Here is a 23,933-nt window from a genome sequence, read left to right on the forward strand (position 1 = left end):
ATGGAACTAGTGAGCCTGGTTAATCCCATGGACAAAGGAGCCTGGTGGGCTACAGTCCATTGGGTCACAAGGACTCTGACACGACTGAAGTGATTTAGCACACATACATGCATGTTCTCTGATCAAGACTCAGACAATTCAGATATGGTACACGGTACTCATGGAGCACTGTGTGCAAAGAGATACAGCATTGGAAACAACCAAAACATCCACGCAAAAGGCACAAGTTAGATACACTCTGATCACAGACCAACTAGAATCTTTTTGAAAAAGAATGAAAACCACCTATTTAACCTGCTACAACCTGATTACCAATATTGTAATATGAAAAAGGCAAAATTTAGGAAAACGTGTACTTTACAATAGATATTACCATATATGTTTAATTAAAGGGGGAATTATATATCTATATTTTTGCACAAATATTAGTATCTGTACATACATAAATAAGTTGTAGGCTGCTGTGCCTTAGAGAATAGTAAGACTACTGGGGGCAATGAGAAAGATTTACTTTATATGTTCTTTTAACCACCTTATTTTTTACTTTGTACATGTATTAACTATTCAAAAAAGTTTTTTAATCATCTGGAAATCTAATAAAACATATACATAAAAAATTTCAACATGAAATAATATACTTGGGATATGCTTCAAAATAATAAAGAGAATGTGGATGGGGATATAGATAAAATGAGATTAGCCATAAATTATCATAGGAGTTTGATTGTAAGTAAAAAGGGGTTCATCATACTATCCTGTCTCCTTTGAATGCTTAAATTTCTCCTTAATACAAGTTCAGTAAAAATATTTTTAGAATTCCAGGAAGATTCTCATTCAGTAAGTCTGCAATGAGGTTCAAGTATCTATATGTGTACAAGTTCCCAAGGTCATTTAGATTCACACTAACATCTGAAAATCAATGATCTAATCTGTACAAAACCCTAGGCAAATTCAAGTCTGACCAATTCAGGGCCCTCAAGTCTGAAACATCAGGTTGAAGTTCTAGATAATAAAAGGTATACCCTCCTAGGCCAATCCATGCCATGTTAAACCAAGGTGTTACATGGACAACTTTATGCCGTAAGAGTGGTATCATCTGCATATCTGAGGTTATTGATAGCTCTCCCAGCAATCTTTTTTTTTTTTTTTTTACCGTACGAATGACCTTTTATTGTTTGCAGCGGGAAGTGGAAGAGGGGATATGGTAGCTCCGGCTCTTGGGGTGGCTCCACAGACTCAGTCGCTGCCCTCGGAAAAGACTCCCAGCAATCTTGATTCCAGCTTGTACTCCCTCCAGCCCAGCATTTCTCATGATGTACTTTGCATATAAGTTAAATAAGCAGGGTGACAATATACAGCCTTGATGTACTCCTTTTCCAATTTGGAACCAGTCTGTTGTTCCATGTCCATTTCTAACTGTTGCTTCTTGACCTGCACACAGATTTCTCAGGATGCAGGTCAAGTGGTCTGGTATTTTCATCTCTTTCAGAATTTTCCACAGTTTGTTGTGATCCACACAGTCAAAGGCTTTGGCATAGTCAATAAAGAAGAAGTAGATGTTTTTCTGGAACTCTCTTGCTTTTTCTATGATCCAACCAGATGTTGGCAATTTGATCTCTGGTTTCTCTGGCTTTTCTAAATCCAACTTGAACATCTGGAAGTTTACAGTGCACGTACTGTTGAAGTCTGGCTTGGAGAATTTTGAGCATTACTTTGCTAACGTGTGAGGTGAGCAAAGCCAAGAAGAGTCAACGAGCCTCTTGAAGAAAGTGAAAGAGGAGAGTGAAAAAACTGGCTTAACACTCAATATTCAAAAAACTAAGATCATGGCATCCAGTCCCATCACTTCATGGCAAATAGATGGGCAAACAATGGAAACAGTGACAGACTTTATTTTGGGGGGCTCCAAAATCACTGCAGATGGTTACTGCAGCCATGAAATTAAAAGATGCCTGCTCCTTGGAAGAAAAGTTATGACCAACCAAGACAGCATATTAAAAAGCAGAGACATTACTTTGCCAACAAAGGTCTGTCTAGTCAAAGTTGTCATTTTTCCAGTAGTCATCTATGGATGTGAGAGGTGGACTATAAAAAAGCTGAGCGCCAAAGAATTGATGCTTTTGAACTGTGGTGTTGGAGAAGACTCTTGAGAATCCCCTGGACTGCAAGGAGATCAAACTAGTCAATCCTAAAAGAAATCAGTCCTGAATACTCACTGGAAGGACTGATGATGAAGCTAAAACTCCAATACTTTGGCCACCTGATGTGAAGAACTGACTCATTGGAAAAGACCCTGATGCTGGGAAAGATTGAAGGCAGGAGGAGAAAGGGACGACAGAGGATGAGATGGTTGGATGGCATCACCGACTTGATGGACTCGATGGAGTTTGAGCAAACTCCAGGAGCTGGTGATGGACAGGGAAGCAGGGAAGCCTGGCGTGCTGCAGTCCACGGGGTCGCAAAGAGTTGGACACGACTGAGCGACTAAACTGAACTGAACATAGACAAAAGCTGAAAGCCAGATAATTTACCTGGAGATATTAAAGAAACTAATGCAATTTCTGAATCCAGCTGTCACTACTTTACCTTTTCCAACATGCCAAGCCAGAAGGCAAACAATCAGCTTAATCCAAGGGCCAACTAAAGAAAGTTTAGAAAAAGTAATTACCTCTCACCAATCACTGTGCTCTGGGGTACCAATCTCAAAAAGAATTTTAGAAAATTCTTTTCTAAAACACAAGGTAGAAATGTCACATAATTTACACAGCACATAAGAAAAAGGGGGGAGGGAATAACACTGGATATAGTTGTTATAACAAACCACAAGAAAGGAACTCTAAATTACTAATCAAACTGGCTACAAAAACTATCTGCCACAGGTATTAAGTCTTTCCCCTCTCCCACCCACCATCACATTAACTCATAACCTAAGAGGAGTCTCTTATCCTTGGTGTTCATGAATTTTACTGAGTATAGTCGTTACTCCCAGAAGCTGCGTAAGTTCCAAACACTGATTTAGTTCACTACTACATATTTTCTATTATTTTTCATTGCAATACATACTGTTACACCTCTGCAGCTGTATTTCATAACTCTGTCATCTGTTCTTACCATCTAACTAAGAAATGAAGTTTTCAAACACTACCCATTTGAAAGCTAAAGCTACCTGTACCGTCACTCTGAGGACAGTCAAGCCTCCTGGTAGAGCAACCATTAAGCTTCCATTTCTCAGATTTAACAATCTCAGGTACTTTAACAGGCCTTATTTTCCCACTCCTCTAAAAAAAAATTTTTAAGACTCATCTGATATCTATCTAAATTCTTCACATCCTTTTACAATTACCGAAACAGCAATGTAACCAATGTTGATAACCAAACCACCACTAACCATAAAAAGATGGTTTCTTTTTTCTTATAATAATACATTATAATAATATTCTTATACAATATCGGACCTTCTGAAAAGGGAGGGAGGGAGCAAAGATAGAAATACTTTGACTATTTTGCATGCTCATGCCACTTCAGTCATGTCTGACTCTTCACAACTCAATGGACTGTACCCGTTAGGCTCCTCTGTCCATGGGATTCTCCAGGTAAGAATACTGGAGTGGGTTGCCATGTCCTCCTCCAGGGGATCTTCCCGACCCAGGAATCAAATGCGCGTTTCCTGAGCCTCCTGCATTGCAGGTGGATTTTTACCCACTGAGCCAATGTGAAAATTCTGGATCATTTTCTGCCAAACTTAAACATGGTACTATGTAATCAGGTTCTTATTTAAAATATTCTGTGATACCAAAAATATATTTAATAAAGATAATAATGCCTTGCATTCTCCTTACTCAACTTTCTTCTACTTGTTCAAACTTCATTTTTTAATTTTTATTTCCTTAAACTGTGGTAAAATATACATACATAACATAAAATATATCATTTTTAAGTGTACAGCTCAGTGGCATTAAAGTTATTCCCACTATTGTGCAACCATCACCACTGTCCATATCCAGAACTTTTTTCCCTCTTCTGAACTAAAATTCTACCCATTAAACAACTGTCTATTGTCCCCTCTCACTAGCCCCTGGCAACCAGCATTCTATACTCTGCATCTACAATTCTGACTACCCTAAGTACCTCATATAAGTTTAGTTAAACATTTACCCTTTTATGACTGGCTTATTCTACTCAGCATAATGTCCTCGAGGTTAATCCACGTTGCAGCATGTGTCAGAATTTTCTTTTTAAAGCTAAGTAAGATCCCACTGAATGTTTATGTCATATTTTTATCCATTCAGTCATCTAAAGATACATGGGTTGCTTCTACCTTTCAACTACTGTGAATAATGCTGCTGTGAACACAGATGTACAAACATCTCTGCAAGACTTTGTTATCAGTCTTATACTACACTTCTGCATTCTTCACAAAGTCTAGCACAGAGTTAAACAAATAAAGACTCAAGCTGTTCTACAGTGTCAAATACTTTCACTTATTTATATGATATTGCAAACACTAGTTTTATCACAACTCTAATTTTTATATAAATGACTAATTCATAAGGTCTGACAGATGAAAGGAGACAGAAGTCTTCAAGGTAACAATACCATCTCTAATCTAGCTTCATGTAAATAATAAATTGTTCCAGTTTGGTTTATCCACAGACTTTAAAGATTTTGTTTTCATAAATATACTTAAAAAGGGTTTCCATTTTTTTTCCATTTTTAAAATCTTTTCAGGTACATGAATATTTTGGGGCATAAAGAATATTAAGACATCAATAAAGTTTCATTCAGAATCATTTTTATGATATTTGTAACTGGACACCATGCAATCAATATCAGAACTTCATTTCCATTTCAACTGAGAATTTGCCATCATTTTATTGAGGGATAAAAGGACATTCTTAAGAGCTTTAAAGCAGAAGGACAAGAAGAATGCTAAAAACAAGTATCACACTACTTGACTTAGAGTGACTGAAAAAAGTTATTAACTGCACAACTATTTATTATTGTAATGCCACTTTAACCATTGTATCTTGGATTAGCTCATAAATATAACTTTAAAATTAATATTAGTTTATTGTATAGATTTTGTAAAACATCACCCCTTGAAATAATTATGATGATACCACAAATGAAAACCTTTTCCAAACACTGTATTATGTGGGTGGACGTTTGAATTCCTGTTAACTGACCTAATTGTCAACATATATTTCAAATGATAAATGAGTTAATAATCTATGAGAGTTTTTTAATGTCTAAAAAACTCACATAGATTCATTAATTCACATATATCCAGAGAAAAATATGGCCCAAAAAGATACACGCACCCCAGTGTTCATTGCAGCACTGTTTACAATGGCCAAGACACAGAAACAAGCTAAATATCCATTTACAGGAATGGATAGAGAAGACGCGGTGTACATATACGCACACACATATATACACACACAATGGAATACTACTCAGTCATTAAAAAGAATGAAATAAGGCCATTTGCAGCAACACAGATGGATCCAGAGAGTGTCAAGTCATACAGAGAAGGAAAAACATCACATCTCATCCCTTATATGTGGAATCTAAGAAGAAATGATACAAATGAACTTACTTACAAGACAGAAAGAGACTCACAGAAAACTAACTCATGGTTGCCAGGGGGAAGGGGTAGTTAAGGACTCTGGGAAGGTGTGTACACACGGCTACATTTAAAGTGGGTAACCAACAAAAACCTATTGTTTAGCGCATGGAACTCTGCTCAATGTTATGTGCCAACCTGGACGGGAAGGGGGTCTGGGGGAGAACGAACACATGACTAGGTATGCCTGAGATCCTTCAGTGTTCGCCTGAAACTGTCACAACATTGCTAACTGGCTATGCCCCAATACAAAGTATTCTTGGTGTTTTAAAAAAATAAAAAATAAGAAGGTAAAAGCACTAATCAAAAAAAAAAAACAGGTAAAATAATGTTCACAGCTGCACAGGAACAAAATTTTGGAGCAACCTAATTGTCAGAAAAGGAATGGATACAGCTGTTTTGACTTTTTCATACAACACACAACTGTGGCTTATAGCACAATCATCACATACTTCTGTACTGCAAAAAGAAAATAATTATAAGATTAAGACACTAATTAAGATATTATCACAATTTCAAAGATGTTAAAAGGTGGGGAAAATTGTGCATGTTAGAATTAAAGACATGCAACAAAGTGAATTAATGTAAATTACACATATCAACATGGTTAAATCTCAGAACAATGTAAAACAAGAAACATGTTACAGAAGAACATGCATTATTTATTAAAAGTCAATAGCAATAAACCTATATTGTGTTTTTAGATACATTAACTATGTGGCAAAAGTATAAAGTCATGCACAGAAATTATAAACACGCCAAGAAGAAAGGGGGGAGAGACTCCAACCACAGAAACTGTTTTGTACCCAGGGCGGCAGCTGCAAAGGAGTTGGTTCTTTGACTCTCTATACTTTCATAGCCTAAATTTACATTAATTTTTAAATACAGAAGGAAAAAAATATACCAGAGAAGAGGATATCCTCTTTAAGAGCTAGAAAACATATAACCATTTTAGATATATTTTATTAGCTTATTCAGTCAGCCATACTATTATTTCATCCCATTCTTTCAATTTTTAAATTTTTCTTTCAATTCAAATCAAGTAAAAATATTTAGGAGGAGGAAGATTTAGCAATGAAGCATGTCTTTTCATCAATGAGCTCCTTCTAGGAAAAGGCAAACACATGTATACATATAACTACATTCTAATAAGGGCAGTAACAAGGATATAGGGTACACACAGGTAGCAAAAAAAGGGGATGATTAACATATGCCTGAAAGAACACAGGCTTCACTAAGAAGTTAACCTGAGCTAAATTTTGAAGGATGATGGAAAGAAGTCTGCTACTTAGGAAGGATATTCCAATAGCACAAACCAATAACACGTATAAGAAAAGAGACAAATGAAAAACATGACACATTGGCTTTGTGTGGCTAGAACAGGGGCCCACAAATTACAGTTAGCCAAATTCAACCCCGACTATTTTTGTATGGCCCACAAGCTAAGAATGTCTTTTATATTTTTAAAGGTTTAAAAAAAAAGAAGAAATGTACACAACAGGGATCATATGCCACTTACAAAGCCTAAAATATTTCCCATCAAGCCTTTTAAGAAAATTTGCCAACCTCTAGTCTAGAACATACTTACTGCCAGGGGCAGCTGGAGAAAAAGATTCTCTTGAGAAGAAAAAAGACAACTTTAAAAAGAAAGATCACAAAGAACTTCACCTTCCATACTAAGAAGCTATGGGCGATGAGGTGTCTCTGAAATGTTTTAAATAGGAAATCAATATAATCATATTTGCGTTTTTTTTTTTTTTTTTACCTTATTTGTATTTTAGAAAGATATCTCAGGAAAATTTGTGAACAATAAACTGGAAAGAGACAACAATGGAAACAACAGTTGAAAGACTACCCTAATAATCCAGGTAATAGCTGATGAGACTCTGAGCAAAGGCAGAAATAATGGAATGAGAGAGTACTGATTACCAACAGTGATAGGTAACTAGGAGCTAGAGCCACAGAACTTGGTGAGGAATGAAGGAAGGAAGTGTCACAATCATGTTTTTGACTTGAAAAAATGATAACCAAATGTGAACAAAAAAATTCTTTTAAAGGAGAAATGAGAGAGGAAAAATTGAACTCAATTTTAGATAACGCGGAGTTTGAGGTACCTTATGACTGAGCCCTATTAAATGCAGATTCTTACAAAAAGGCCTGCATTCACTTGAGTTTACTTAGGAAGCTATCCCATGGGGAACAAGTAAGTGACGTGGGATAATAGTCAGGAAAGAGGGAAAAGCAATAAATGTAAAGGAATGATGGAATTAAAAATTAATTAAACTACTTGGCAACAACCATAACAATTGACTCAAACAAGAATTATCAATGGGTGCAAAAACTAGTGGGTAAGAAAAAGAATGAATATATGAATAACTGAATCACTCTGCTGTATACCTTAAACTAACACAATGTTGTAAATCAACTATACTCCAATAAAAAAAATTTTTTTTAATGGTGAAAGTTTCAAGAATAATAGGATATTATTGTTGGGAGACAATTCACCATGGCTCTCTCATGCTTCTCCTTGTCTTGCAAGCAGAGACACTGAATGCCTTTGTTTTGGAGTCTCTTCTCAAGGATATTTGTATACTGAACAGCCTTGGAAGGTAGAGATAGTGTCTTCCTGAGCAAAGGGCAGGTTACTTCATGCCCAGGATAACAAAGATAATGACTCCCTCCTGGGCTCATGTCAGGCAGGTTCACTGCCCCTCACAAAAGATTTGAGTTTTCCAAACCTGGGCTGCCGCTCCTGCAGTGCAACTCCTCTTGTGCGTGAGGCACCTGGCCCTGCTTGCATCATCCTGTGGGAACTGAGCCGGGAAAACAGAGGAAACACTGACCCGCTGACTACTACTGTTGCTCAATAAGAAATGAAGTCCTTTATCTCTTACCTCAGAGTCTGTCTTCTGCAGCAGCCATTCATAATGTTAGTTTGCAAGAGCTTTCATAGTTCTTGACAATTACATATTTTCAAAGTACATTCCCACAAGATACATGTTAATCAAAAAAAAAAGAAATGGGCACATGTCACATTAACCGGGTGATCAATGTTAAACTCTCTAGCAATGGGATAGATTGCTATCACGTGACTCCTGGTATGCTTATTGAGAGGAATATATTTCACTCTGCTGCTTCTGAGCACAAGAAAACAAACATCCGAGTTGACAGCCATTCTATAAAACAGCTAGCAGTATTCGTCACAATGTCAGTTATCAGGAAACAACACAAAGACTGAGAAACCTTCCAGATTACAGAAAACAGAGACACAAAACAAAACATCCTTCGCTTTTATGGAAGAGAAATCAGGGGCATATGGACATCAAGTCTGCAACATACTCTCAAAAAGTTCAGGAAAGAAAACACAGATATAGAGAGGAAAAGGTAAATGCAAATAGGGTAAAAGTGTTAACATTCGAAGCATCCAGGTGAAAAATACATAGGAGTTCTTTGTACTATTCTTGCAAATTTTCTGTAGGTCTGAATTTTTATCAAGTGACAATGTTTTTCTTGCACAAGGCTGCTCTTCAAGCGTTACTCATTTGAGAAGGAACTGCTGAATATCTTAGGTATGGCCTAGATCACCTAAATCTAGAATTGTCAGGCACAGAGCAAGTCCCTGGGATCATGTGCCCCCATTAATAAAAAAGTATTCATAAGCAGTGACAGGAAATCTTTTCCTTAAAATATATTACTTAATTTACACTTGCTTTTGAAGCTTTGTGTCATTATGTAATTTCTTCAATCAATAGAGACTAAAACTAGTATTTCACTATGTGGTCCAATAAATTGACAATAAAAGAGTCTTTTTATTCTTGAAAGACAGAGAACCTTAGTACTAGTCTAAGTAAGGTTCTACAACAGGAATTAGAAAATGAAACTATATGACTAGCAATATTTAGTCAATAAAAAGTAGTATCTAGTCACGCTTTCATTTTTCAATTACTTTGTTTAAAGTACATATTTATACAAAAACAAAACAGCAAGTCTTCTTAGAAATAAAAGACAGGGTATGCCAGAAAGTTAAGTTTTTAGTGTGAATTGTAAGTTTAAGTCTTCACTGGCCATTTTTAATATCTATATTATTAAACAGGTCACTGTATCAATTATTATATCCAGGAAATTACTGATACGAAAATATTTCATGTAAGAAACTGCATATGCATGAACCACTTCAAACTGTAAAGCTTCATAAAATAAACCTGCTGTCTCTGGTACCTACAAAACATTTATTTGAAAACACTAAAGTCTTGGGTATTTTCCAGCAGTATTGTGAACAAAGCATCTAGGGAATGTGTTGACTGTAACACAGATCAGCATGTTAAATACAAGCTTCATCTGACTTAGCAAAGCATTCCAGCTTTTGGAACAGAAAGTGATCCGCTGGACATTTTAAAGCTGCTAGAATCCACCCTGCCAATACAAGTCTTTAGAAAGGCCAGAAGAGAGTTAATGAAAAACAGCATTTAAGAACTACATTTCCTAAAGCATATAATTCTCTAGATTTTTTTGAAGCTATGTAAAAATCAAAACTCAGAAATGGAAATATTGACAGAAAAGTTGACTAAAAATGAAAAGTTCCTCTGAAGCACTCTTTTTATTGAAATAAACTTTAAGATTCATAATTCAAATCTAGTTTATAAAACAAGTACAAAAGAAAACTTCCTTAAATTCATCACACAGTATCTACCAATGCCAGTACCTACCAATGGATTATTAGAAAAATTAAACAGCCTTACATCTTGAGGTTATGAATAACTCCCTTCTAGAAAGCCAAATGAATTGCCTTCTACTTTGTAGGAAAGTCTGTCCCAAAAGAATCACTAAAAAACTTTTCTTATTAAAATGAAAATCCATGTAACCAACTGTTAAAGCATGAATATCTCCTAACCTAAAACACCTCTGAAACAATTCAGAGGAAGCTGAATCATAGATTAATAATTTGATCAAACATCTACTGCTGATCAAGCAATATAAAGAAAAAAAATGCTGCTGACAAGATTTTTGTAAGAGATAAGAGTTCAAAGTTCTAAATGAACATTTATAGAATTAAAGGTCAAGTTCTACAAAAGTTTTCTAAATTATGGGCTATGCTAAATACACAATTTTAAGATTCTCCCTCTATACAGTGTTCTTCATTCATAACTAAGAGTACTACCACTCAAGAGTTATACAGACCACAAGAGTTGGAAGTCTAAAAACGAGCGTGAAGTGAGAACAGCAGCTGCCCACCACCACGCACACACTAATAACAGCTCTGCATTGCTGAGAGCTGAAGAGGCAAATATTTACAGCTGCATAAGCTTGATTTTAGTACTTCGAGTTTTGAAAAATCTTTATGAAAGACATTTTAGGGCTTGAAAAAATAAACTAGAACAAAAAAGTCAATTCCTTGTTCTTTCCAAATTATGTTAAGACCCTGTATGTTCCTTATGTGACCTACACTGCTAAATTCATAGTTTTTTTTCTCCCTACAATTATGTTCTCTCTCTTCATAGCTGGTTGCCAGATATGCCATTTTATCAAAAAGTGCTTTTTGATATATTTAGTGAAGTACCTTCAAAAACCTTTATAAGTAAAGAAACTTTACTTTCAAATTTCAAATGTCATATACATCTTGTGAAGATGATCTTTCACAATGGCATCAGGAAATCCTGCGCTTCTGGAATCTCTATGGTATCAAGTGAGAAACAATAGAAGGAACAGAAATGAGACTATATTAAGAAAAACAAAGATCTCACTCTTATTCTCATGACAAATTTGAGGAAGAGGACAGGGCACAAATTTAAAATGGATGTCCTTAAGAAAGCCAGAAAAAAACTAAAGAACAAAGCAATTCATAAAGCCCTAAAGAGAAAAAACAATCAGTTTCTCAAAAGTACTTTCCAGAGGACTGATGAATTCTTAGAAACTATTACAACTGCTTCTGTTTGGCTCCAACTACCTCTAGTCATTAACTTCTTAAAGTGACACACTGTTGGGTTGTATGTAATAAGCTGTGAACTAAAACTGCAGATTTATATCCATTTAGCAAGGGTCACATAAACATTTATTTCTTCCACATCAAGCTCACAGAAACATTGAAAGAAATCTGTTGTGTCAGTATAAAAGGCCACACTGTCATATAGGATACCATACAATTATATGTATCAGAATTAAAATGATAAGAAAAACTCAAAGAGAGTTTTCTTAACAACAGCAACGCATGAAAAGATAAAAACATGATTAAGAAAGTTTAATTCAAAGAAACAGACTCACAAATATAACAGACTTGTGGTTGTTAAGGGGGCAGGGGCAATGAATTGAGAGTGGGGACTGCAGTGCAAACTATTATAGATAGAATTGGTAAACAGAAAGGTCCTCCTACTATATACCACAGGGTATATAGTACATTCAATATCTATATTCAATATAATAAATCATAATGGAAAATATGAAAAAATGATATACATATGCATATATATGTATAAACAAATCATTTTGCTATACATCAGAAATTAACACAACACTGTTAATCAACTATACTTCAATAAAATAAGTTTTTTAAAAAGAAAGTCATTCAGAATGAAGTTGCCTGTAACATCTTACATTTTTTCCTAAATAATTTATTTTATTTATTTATTTGTTTTTGGCTGTGCTTAAGCCAGCAGGGGCTACTCTCCTTTGCATTGGGCAGGCTTATTTGCAGTGGCTTTTATTGTGGAGTACAGGCTTGAGGAAAGCTGGCTTCCATGGCTGCAGCACGTGGACTCAAAAGTTGCGTTTCCCAAGCTCGAGAGCACAGGCTCAACAGTTGTGGCCAAGGGGCTGAGCTGCTCTGCTGCATGTGGGATCTTCCTGGATCAGGGATCAAACTTGAGTCTCCTGTATTGGTCCAAGGATTCTTTACCACTGAGCCACCAGGAAAGCCCCTAGTTTTTAAGTTCAAAATTAAGGCTAGCTACTGATTTCACAGCATAAAACAAAAACACACTGAATCATTTGAAAATGGCCACAAAGTAGTTACAGCTTACTGATAAGAAATTTATCCTCCAGATAATAACTAAAAAGTTATTGTTGGCCAAAACTGACCTCATGACATTTTCCAGGCAATTGAGGAAGAGACTGGATAGAATCTCAGATGTAAAACTAATGATTACATATTAACTATACATGATGAATATGCCAGAATGGTCATATTAACAACATTATGACTTAAACGTTATTTATTCATAGAAGCCTTGCAAATTCAAAAAGTAAAAATTATCACTAAGCCTTATCATTACTTGAAATCAGATGGCTAGAATGAGTGTACTAATCTGTGAAATTTAACATTTTGCACAAAAACATTTCCTTCAGTTATTCTAATGTTATGTTTTATCACATGCTTATAATACATGTATAACCTGATGTCAATTTGTTCTCTTACAGGATATCTTTACTCTCATTTTAAACAGCAGCATAATATTCTACCACATATGCATATCCTAAGTTGCTAGATTGCTTTTTTCCCAGTTTTTTCACTTTTATAAAGTTGTAAATAATATTTCCATATAGTTTTTACACATACTTTATTTTCCTAATACGGATCTCCAAAAAGGAGACTTGATAAAAACTGAAAGATTTTGTTCTGCAAAGCACAGCTGTGGCTGTTTGTCTTGTTTTTAGTATTATTTTTTTAATGCACTCATCAGAAAAAAAAAAAAATAGTTTAAGACTTAAAAGTTTCAAACATTAAAACCACAAAAGAAAATGAATAAGAATACCAAAAAGGAAATGCAGAAAAAGGAACAAATTTGGAAGTAAGATTATCAATTCAGTTTGAGCTACCTGCACAGGAAAAATAGGGAGTTCAGGAGACAGTTCAGAAGATGAGCTAGAAGCAGCTCAGAACTGAATAGTGACCGGATTCAATCACCTGGAGGAATACACAAACCATGAATAAAAGAATACTGGTGAGCTTAGTGGGAGTAACGTCACTAGAGTGGCATGGACAGAGAGCTGCATTGTCAAGTAGAGGCTAAAGTACACAGGAAGAAATGTGGAAGGAATAGAGTAGGGAAGATAGGTCCACAGACCTGCGGAGGCACAATTAAAAGATGGCTGTTTAAGGCTGAAGAAAAGGGGTCAAGAAAACGAGGGAAACAAGTTACTGGATAGGTTCAAGATGCTGACAAACATTTTAGAATAAAATCCACAAAAGAGAATAGGGAGTAGTCTTGGAGGAAAAGAGGTATTTCTTTTCTTGAGAGAGTAGTGGAAACACAAAATGGGTAATGGTAGAAGTTATACTCAGAAGAAAAGGGTTGGAAATCTGGAGGAAGTTGGTATCAGTTGACCTCTACCTAAGAAACAGACTCATTTGCTAGAATTAAGGAGGTGAGGGGAAAAGTAGTGTTTTGAGAAGTCAAATGGGTCTTTGATACATTCACAATTGCTTGGTCAGGTACCAATCAAGCTACTCAATAAAGTATGCCAGTATTTGAGTACTTTTATGATTTATGACTACTTTTATTGGAGAAGGAAATGGCAACCCATTCCAGTACTGCTGCCTGGAAAAATCCCATGGACGGAGGAGCCTGCTAGGCTACAGTTCATGGAGTCGCAAAGAGTCAAGAGATGACCGAGCGACTTCACCATCACACTATCAGTGATAACTATATTTGATTCCCCAATGTCAGGCAGGCCACTTGAGGAGATATAAAAACCTCTGAGACATGGTCTCTGACCAAACAAAGAACAGTTTAGATATGATTTTATATTTTTTTAATGTAATCTTTGCCCTACAATGGAATATATTGTTATTTTCTAAAACTAGGTTATCTGTCAGTCAGTTCAGTTGCTCAGTCGTGTCCGACTCTGCGACCCCATGAACTGCAGCACGCCAGGCCTCCCTGTCCATCACCAACTCCCGGAGTTTACTCAAACTCATGTCCATTGAGTCGGTGATACCATCCAGCCATCTCATCCTCTGTTGTCCCCTTCTCCTCCTGCCCCCAATCACTCCTAGCATCAGAGTCTTTTCCAATGAGTCAACTCTTGCATGAGGTGGCCAAAGTATTGGAGTTTCAGCCTCAGCATCAGTCCTCCCAATGAACATCCAGGACTGATCTCCTTTAGGATGGACTGGTTGGAACTCCTTGCAGTCCAAGGGACTATCAGGAGTCTTCTCCAACACCACAGTTCAAAAGCATCAATTTTCAGCGCTCAGCTTTCTTCACAGTCCAACTCTCACATTCATACCTGACCACTGGAAAAACCATAGCCTTGACTAGACGGACCTTTGTTGGAAAAGGAATGTCTCTGCTTTTTAATGTGCTATCTAGGTTGGTCATAACCTCCCTTCCAAGGAGAAAGCGTCTTTTAATTTCATGGCAACAATCACCATCTGCAGTCATTTTGGAGCCCAAAAAAATAAAGTCTGACACTGTTTCCACTGTTTCCCCATCTATTTCCCATGAAGTGATGGGACCAGATGCCATGATCTTAGTTTTCCGAATGTTGAGCCTTAAACCAACTTTTTCACTCTCCTCTTTCACTTTCATCAAGAGGCTCTTTAGTTCTTCTCTTTCTGCCATAAGGGTGGTATCATCTGCATATCTGAGGTTATTGATATTTCTCCCAGCAATCTTGATTTCAACTTGTGCTTCCTCCAGCCCAGCGTTTCTCATGATGTACTCTGCATATAAGTTAAATAAGCAGGGTGACAATATACAGCCTTGGTGTACTCCTTTTCCTATTTGGAACCAGTCTGTTGTTCCATGTCCAATTGAGGTATTTCATTTTCCTCCAATCAGATTAATAGGAAACAATTTCAAGCTAGATATACATTCAGATATGAGATATTTTAAAAGTGATTTTGCAAGTTTCAAAGCAGCCACTAGAAATACTTCCAGCACTGTCACACTAGGCTTAGGGCAATTGACAAGGCAAGCATTCCAACTATTTTCTACTCAAAAGCTATTAGGAAACCAATTATGTTATAGTCCCTAACACTCTGAGTAGGTTTCCATGCAGAATACAATTCTAGGAAATTCCCTGGCAGTTCAGGGGTTAGGACTCCCAACTTTCACTGCTGAGGCCTGGGTTCAATCCCTGATTGGGGAACTAAGATCCTGCAAGATGTACAGTGTGGCCAAAAAGAAAAAGAATTCCATTTTAAATACACATGTATAAAATATCAAAATGTTACCAAACTGTCAAAGTTCATTAAGAATTTATCATACACAATTGTAATAGGAGAAACACAACACTGGCCTTTTGCATGACTGTTTTAAGGACCTCAACATAAGACAGACTCGATTTACACAAATTAAGTACACAAATAATATCCCTTCTGAAGAGTGGTTTCAAAATGAGTTATAGCCAGAAATTTCAATATTTTTTAAAAGTACCTTAAAATGAAACTCTATCTATACCCAGTTTTCACCTGTTTTCTTCCCACAGATGGCACAAGAATGAGATTTGGAGAGCCCTACGGAGAAGGCAATGGCACCCCACTCCAGTACTCTTGCCTGGAAAATCCCATGGACGGAGGAGCCTGGTAGGCTTCGGTCCATGGGGTCGCTGAGTCGGACACGACTGAGCGACTTCACTTTCACTTTTCACTTTCATGCTTTGAAGATGGAAATGGCAACCCACTCCACTGTTCTTGCCTGGAGAATCCCAGGGACGGGGGAGTCTGGTGGGCTGCCATCTATGGGGTCGCACAGAGTCGGAAGACTGAAGCAACTTAGCAGCAGCAGCAACTCCAAACTGAGAAAGTAATAATATAATTAGAAGAGGCAATCCTATAATAACTTTCTCAGGCAATACAAGAATTGGGCAAGTCCAGAAGGAAACACTAAAAATAAGCAAATGAGATTAACCGTATCTGAGAAATGACCCTCTCCTTCATTTAAATTAACATATGTATATCTCCATAAGGCAATAAAGGCAATTACACTACTCAGCCACTTCCCTGGTGGCTCAATGATAAACAATCCGCCTGCCAAGGCAGGAGATGGAGGTTTAATACCTAGGTTGGGAAGATTCCCTGAATAAGGAAATGACAACCCACTCCTGTATTCTTGCCTGGAAAATCTATGGACAGATAAACCTGGTAGGCTACAGTTCAGGGGTCACAAAATAGTTGGACACGACTTAGTGACTAAATAACACAACACATCTCTATTAGGCAATATAAGGCTGTTACACTACTAAATTGGCTAGACTTGATGGAAAGATTATCACAAAAATAAAATTCATAGAATCTACTTCCTCAAAGCAGAGATTATCATGTTTTACTCTTCATCCATAGACAGGAATTTGCAGTTAATGGGCACTCAAACGTACGAGATAACTTTCATATACTTATTTATCTTTGTTTTACCTATCATAATAAAATTTCATTTATTTGTGGTCAGAGTCAATGATCCAGCTACAAAAAAATATTTAAAGCATACTAACCGGATTAAAAACCCAATACTTTTGAACCCAATACTACTCTTATCTACTTAAAATACAAAACTATAACTAACATACTATAGAGGTACCTGTACTATCACCACTGAAATTGGCCCAGAACATGCTTTGTTTTGAGAATGTAGTGAAAACAGCATCAGAGCTATAGGCCATCTAGCACATAACCTCTAATTTTCATGGTGGTTTTATGTCACTGAACCCTATTTAATCTCATTAAAAGTTACAATAAGTTACAGATTTAAAGTCCTCAGAAGTATTATACTGTTTAAAAAAAAAAGTCTCTAGAAAGTCAGGTTCAGTTTTCAATGTTATCAGTCCATCTAACTTATTAACTATGTAAGACTGAGCATTATTTATCTAAAGTAGTATAGTTTACCAGACCTACAAGACTCTTGATGTATTATTAAACAGATAACACACAGTCAATACATACGGTAATGAAATTTTTACGCCTTTTAAAAATAATTGCTTTATAGGGGAGGAAACATTTTTTAAACAAGTTACTTTCTGCAAAGTTTACCTTCTGTTTTTCAAAAACTGTAACACAATTTAATTTATGAACAATATGCAACAAAGCAGGAAGTTGAAGTGTTTGAAGTTAATATAAATTTTTTTTTAGTAAATCAAATACTTTTTAAAATTTCTAAAATGAATTGGCTGGTCAAATACTTTATATTTTCTATCAAATCCTAAAGACAGTTTTCTTGGTAATCCATATGTAACCAAATATAATTTATAATAAATGATTACAAAATTTTAAAGGAAGGAGAGAGTGACTCAGTCTGCTGATTTGATTATTTCAATATCTATCAAACTTCCAGTTAGGAAAGGTACTCCAGCATTAATAATTACATGAGAAAGAACTAAATCTGACCACCCCTCACAATCCCTTATTTTCAAGGTGACCAAAGAGTTATACTAAATAACCAGTTTTTCACAATTTAGATCCTCACTTCCCTAGTGGCTCAGACGGTAAAGAGACTGCCTGCATTGCGGGAGACCCAGGTTCGATTCCCTCTGGAGAAGGAAACGGCAACCCACTCCAGTATTCTTGCCTGGAAAATCCAATGGATGTAGGAGACTGGCAGAGTACAGTTCCTGATGACGTCGCAGAATCAGACACGACTGAGCGACTTCATTTCACTTAGATCAAGGAAAAGGTACAGTTCAGAGGAGCCAAGTACTATTTTTCCCTATTCCACAAACCTCTGCTTGTTTTAGGTGTAACCACCTTTTCATTTAAAAAAGAAAAAAAGACAAAGCAAGAAAGAAAATGCAACACCAAAAAGTATCTGGAAGTCTAATCTTTAAAAGAGATGTTCCTCTTAAAATGTAAAAATGAACTGTGTGACAAAGAAGCCTGTGTTTTGAAAAAACCTAGATTCGCGTATTAAGTGCACTTCAGTTTTATTTTTAAGGATCTCCAAAAACTAAAAATATTATTCCCATAAATCAAACTCATCATAATGGCAATATGTTCTGTTCTCATCACACCTCTAATTTCAAGATAGGCCTGTAACATGTTCTTTTTTCTTTTAATTGTATAAAAAGTTTATCTTCCCTAAATTATACTTTAAGGAAAATAAATTAGGGGCTGGGGAGGATTTAAAAACTGGTCAAGGATGATAAACATATTATTTCACAAGAATGATCATTCAGCAGGTGTCAATGCCATATTCATAATCTTTCCTCCAAGCTACCACAATATTTCATTGACTTTACAACTAACAGAACTCTGGTTTCTAGAAACTTGAACATTTAAAACAGATTTCTTAAGTCTCCCAAATCCAATGGAACCCACGCCTCACCATCACCCGTACCTCAGCCCAGCTTTCTCTGAAGCATCTGCCCTCTACCTTCCCTTCCACTCAATCTCCCTTAGGGGTGAAAAATGCTCACTCAGAAAATTAGGCAAATTGTTTGGATCAAAATAAAATACACTTAAGGTAAAAAAAAAAAAATTATATTGGTTTGTTTCATTTTAAAGACTTTTGCATTAGAAAAAACTTTCAAAGAAAAAAAAGACAGCTTTCTTGCCATTAACTACTAAATATGAAAGACAAAGTAAATCAGCTTAATGTCTTAACTGTCCACAAACTATAAATGCCACCCTAAAAATACAGTATTTGCAATACTTATCCAGTTCTTTCAATTTCCACAGGAGCGGTGAGAGCAGACGCTCTAAGGCCCCAGCATTCAGTGGCATGCTTCAGAATCCAGACAACATGTTGCCTTTGCATAGTGACACATGGCCCAAGTTGCAACTGTGGAGAACAGCCTGATCTGCTAAATTGGTCAAGGTCTAATTCGACAAATATTTGGGTAAAATGTGTAACATACATCCTCCAAATATCTGTTCTGTCTTGACAGTGATTAAGACTTCAAAAAAAAAGGACAGCTGTGACAAAGCTACAGACGCAGCACACTAATATTAAACTGTTCCTCCCCAAATCACTCTGAATTACACCAATCCAACTAAAAGGAGTGGACTTTGGCTAACCCTAAAATCCTCCACCAATTTAAAACTTCTACTCCAAATCTATAGCCCTATATTCAACTGTATGCTTTACTGTATTAGACTATATATATATGCGTGTGTATGTATGTATATTAATTTTTTAAGCAGCTGAATCCAGAATCAGAAAGGACATTTCAAATAACTTATTTAGACTTACATTCCTATTACACAGAAAAGGTTATACCCACCACAAAGCTTTCAGCAAGTGGAAGGGGAGGGGGGCACGAGGGAGCAGGGAGGGGCTCTTTTAAAATAAAATACACTGATAGGTTCCTTGATTTTTACAAAGTTCTAGGGTTTGTCACCAAAAGTAACTTCCAAGTTAAACATATCACACTGGGAGTCTCAATTTCAGACTTTAGGAAACTAGGACAGCTGCAGACACAGAAATTTCACATGAAGATTTCTTTTGGTACCAACAATATAATCATGCAGCAAATCATCTTATGTCCTTTAATAGTTAAGAAGCAAGAATAATTCTGGACAGATACTTTAAATGTGGGAAAATTCAAAGGTCCTTAAAACACCCTTAAATCTAAATAATGCCATGATGTTTTCATCTCCAAATTCAAACATAAGTTACAACGGAAACTATATTTTTCTAAAGACTTTGAATTAACTAACCACCAATAATGCAGTTCTAATCTACCATATCATCATACTAAGAAAATTAACTTCCAAAGTTACCAGAATAAACCATTCTAACATTCAAATGGAAACTAACACTCAAACAAGTATTCCATTCAATGGATGTGACACAGGATTGGGAAACAGCATTTTAGTACTCTGAAATTTACATTTTCTTCATCTGCCCTTCCATAGAGATGCCCTCAATGTTGATATATCAAATATTTAAAACAAAACTCAATGAAAAAGTTCACTTGACAGCTGCTGCTATTTTAAGTTGCAAGGGGAAAAAAAGGGGGTGGGGCTTTCAATAATCGGCATTCAACAAATACTTATGTGCCCTGCCTTACTAGCTACAGAAACCCACCTCTGTAATTTGCACCTTGTTTTATGACACCCATGACAGAACATCCAAAAAATTAAAATAGTATGATCTGAAGCTTCTTTTCAAGCATGTTTACAAGAGGAATTACTCCATAAAAATCATCCACTTTTATGTGACTCTAAAACTCCATGCCCAGAAGCCAATGACTGGTTTATAATCAAGATAATGACAAGTTCAATGGAAAAGGTATTATGACAATAAACTAAGACTGGCTCACCAGGTTATGATCTGCTTGCCTAATATGTATGTTTAGCTACTATAGTCAGCAGAGTCCAAATATAAATCTGAAACATTTAATGGCTGGCTCTGTTCTAGAGTTCAAGCTCATTTTATCTTTCTAAAACATAGTTTTAAGCTAAGGCTCTCCACAAAAATTTTTTAAATATAGTCCCTAGATTATAAAAAATTAAGGAACAAATTATTTAATTTTCCCCATAAATACAAAAAAAGAACCGCACACAATGAAATAGCCAAAGTATCAAACATATCAGCACATCTTTACCTTTACACAAATTAAAAACATTTCAAAAATCTGGGAAAAAAAAAACTCAACCACTGTATTTCATAAATAAGAGTACCCTATACTTTAGTAATACACCCATAAATATACCAAGAAATAGCTTGTTGATTAAAAAGTACAGAACTTTAATTTACCTGGTTGGTACAGCTCAATTACTCTTAAGTGGCAAGAAGGCATGAGGTAACCAACAAAACTATAAAAACTATTTTTTTTAAAGAAAACAAAAAGGATCAGTCATATTTTGTTTACTTAAATCCTAAGTTTAATCATGACCTATCAAAATCTTATCATGGCTCATTGTATAAAATTAGCACCGTACTTGCAAGCATAAGCAGAATTTAGACTTATCAAACATATGGTGAAGCTTGCCTAGCTGCTGAAAAATTGAGAATGCAGGATTAAAATGTTTTTAGTTGGGTAACAAAACTCACCGATCCTGCTTAAAAGTTCTCATCAAAAATTTGATTAAGAGAACCTCTTAAAATTTTAAAGCACCCAGTAATTAAAACTTGGAAATAAACGGAAACGGTTTAAATATAAATCCTTCATCTTCAGAAGCTACAGCTAACAAGCAAATACCTAAAATAGAAAAAACAAATAATAATAATCACCAAACTACTAAACAGAGGCACAGGCTGGTTTACCAGATAACTTTTCTGGCCCTAGACCAGAGAGACATCAAAGTTGACAATGGACTCAACCATGAGCTTTGCCTGTAAAGTGGACGATAATCTGAAAAACTGTTGCTAACAGAAGCTCCTTTTAATGAGAAGCAGCGACCGACAGGTGGAAAAATAAATTCTAACAGGGCAGCAAGAGGTTGTGAAAACACGGCTCAAGGACTGAACGTGTTGTGACTGCTCTGTAACAGGTCCAAGGTAATTTACGCACACACCCTTCAGCGCAATTCCTCAAGCAGAGATAAGATTGGGAAACAACAGGCTTCGCCGAGAGCTACATACCATGTTAAAACAGCCGTCTCCCTCCTGACAGGAAAACAGACATTTCTCTCCTCCTAAGCCTTTCCGCGAGTTCTCCCAACGCCGCGAAGGGAAGCGGGCGGCAGCCACCGTAACGAGAGACGCCGGCAACAGACCCGCCGCGCGGCCGCCACGCCTTCCTCCGGCCGCGGCGGGGGACGCGGAGCGGCGGATCACATTTCTCCTCCCCAACAATCACACGCACTCACGTCCCTCGAGTTGACACCCTGCGGACCCGCCGCTCGACGACGCTGGGGACTGGGCCACAAAGCCAGGGACGCAGCCATCGGCCGCGGCGCTCAAGTTGCGTGCGTGCGTGTGTTTGTGTTTGTTCCCCTTAATGAAAGACAAGAGGTCTCCGTAGTGACGGCCCAGGCTGCGGGGAGGGAAGAGCCCCCCCTCCCCGCCCCGCCAGTGGGACTAAACAAAACTTCGGTTGCTGGGAAGAGCCGTTGCGCAACCCTGGCAGGGGGCGGCGGGGGACGCCCTGCCCAGCCCCAGCGCGGCTTCCCGGAGGCTGCGCCACCGCGCGCAGGAAGCACGCGCGGCCCCCCGCGTCCGGCGGCCTCGGGCCTGGGGCGCCTCGGCCTCGAGGGAGACGCCTGGATCCGCCACCCCAAGGGGGCCAGGCGGAAAGGCGGAGCACGAGCGCACAGGAGATGCGGCCCCCGGTGCGGAACGCGCGACGGGTGCGGACCGCTGAGGGGGCGTCGGGCCCAGGGAGGGTCTGGAGGAGGGGCCCGCTGGCCCTCCGAACGCAGGCGCGGCCGGTGGAGCCGTTCCCCCCCCCCCACCCCGCGCTGCCAACCCCCGCCCCGGGGTGGGGGCGCCCCCTTACCCTAGTCCCTTACCTTCCTAGAGGCCTGCGCTCTCCCCTCTTCGGGCGGCCGCAGCCCTGAGCATGTCCGGGGCGGGTGCGGGGCCGCGCCGGGGACAGGGAGCCAGGCGCTTCAGCAGGCGGCACCACCCAGCCCGGGCTCAGGCCCTCTCCGCGGCCGCTGCCATCTTGTCCTGGCGGCTGAGAGGAAACGGCGAAACACCCTCCCCCGACCGCTGCTGCTGCTGCTGCTGCTGCTTTGGCTGCTGAGCGCCGGGCCCGTTTCCCTCATCTTCCTTCCCGGGGATTTGGGGTGGGGACGGTTCGGCTGGGGTGAGGGGTGGTGAGAGGCCGGCCGGCCGACCTCTGATTGCTGGGGGGCCTACGGACTGCGCAGCGTGCGGGGCCCGCGGCGTTTGGGGCCCATTCCTGACGCCCCCGCCGAGACTGGAGGAGACGGAAGACAGCCCGGAGCGGCGGCGACGGCGGGGCCCGCGGCTCGGTCTCCTCTGGTCGCCGCGCTGCCGGGAGTCGTCACCGAGGCGGCTGCCGCCGGCCGCCCCAGTCTCGGGCCCCTCCTCCGCGCCCGCCGGCCTCGGTCGCCGCCTCCGCAGCGCCACCGCCCGCCCGGCCGCTCAACGCGCGGAGCCCCGGCGGCCCCGCTCGGCTCGGGCCGCGGCGCCTCCGCAAAGCCCCTCCCCGGGGCCCGCCCGCCCGCGGCCGCGCCCTTGTAGCTTTTAGCCCGCCTGGCGGCCGGCTAGAGTCCGATCCGGAGCTGCCCCACGCCAGCACCCCCTCTCCTGTTCTGAACCTCATTCCTGGGCCCACTCCGCCAAAAATCTATTTTTTAAAAAGGTCCTAGTGACAAAGGAAAGATGAAAATGCGGAAGCGCATTTTACAGGCCTTTCGACATCCCATAATCATAGTTTCCCCTGCCACCCCTTTCGGATCTGTTTCTTGGAGGGTTTTTTTTTTTTTTTTTTAAACATCTAATAATAAGGAAAGGGGAAATACTTA

At 38.6% G+C, this 23,933-nt stretch overlaps 1 protein-coding gene across 6 annotated transcripts in view; it reads right to left on the reverse strand.

Annotated features, from left to right (window-relative positions):
- The window catches only part of HIPK3 (homeodomain interacting protein kinase 3), an 82,911-nt gene extending 59,441 nt beyond the window's left edge, over window positions 1-23,470 (reverse strand). Inside the window, exon 1 of one of the 6 annotated variants that reach the window (XM_065943759.1) lies at window positions 22,950-23,470. Coding sequence is in view for 4 of the 6 variants with exons in the window: in XM_065943757.1 (XP_065799829.1) it covers window positions 21,253-21,295 (43 nt within the window). In the remaining 2 variants the exon portion in view is untranslated. Of the gene's footprint in view, window positions 1-21,252; window positions 21,338-22,080; window positions 22,419-22,949 lie in introns of those variants that run through there. The other 5 variants (XM_065943760.1, XM_065943757.1, XM_065943758.1 and 2 more) reach the window with 5 other exon arrangements.
- Window positions 23,471-23,933: the final 463 nt, after the last annotated feature.

This window comes from Muntiacus reevesi, chromosome 9 (genome assembly GCF_963930625.1).
Source record: "Muntiacus reevesi chromosome 9, mMunRee1.1, whole genome shotgun sequence".
Classification (NCBI taxonomy): Eukaryota; Metazoa; Chordata; class Mammalia; order Artiodactyla; family Cervidae; genus Muntiacus; species Muntiacus reevesi.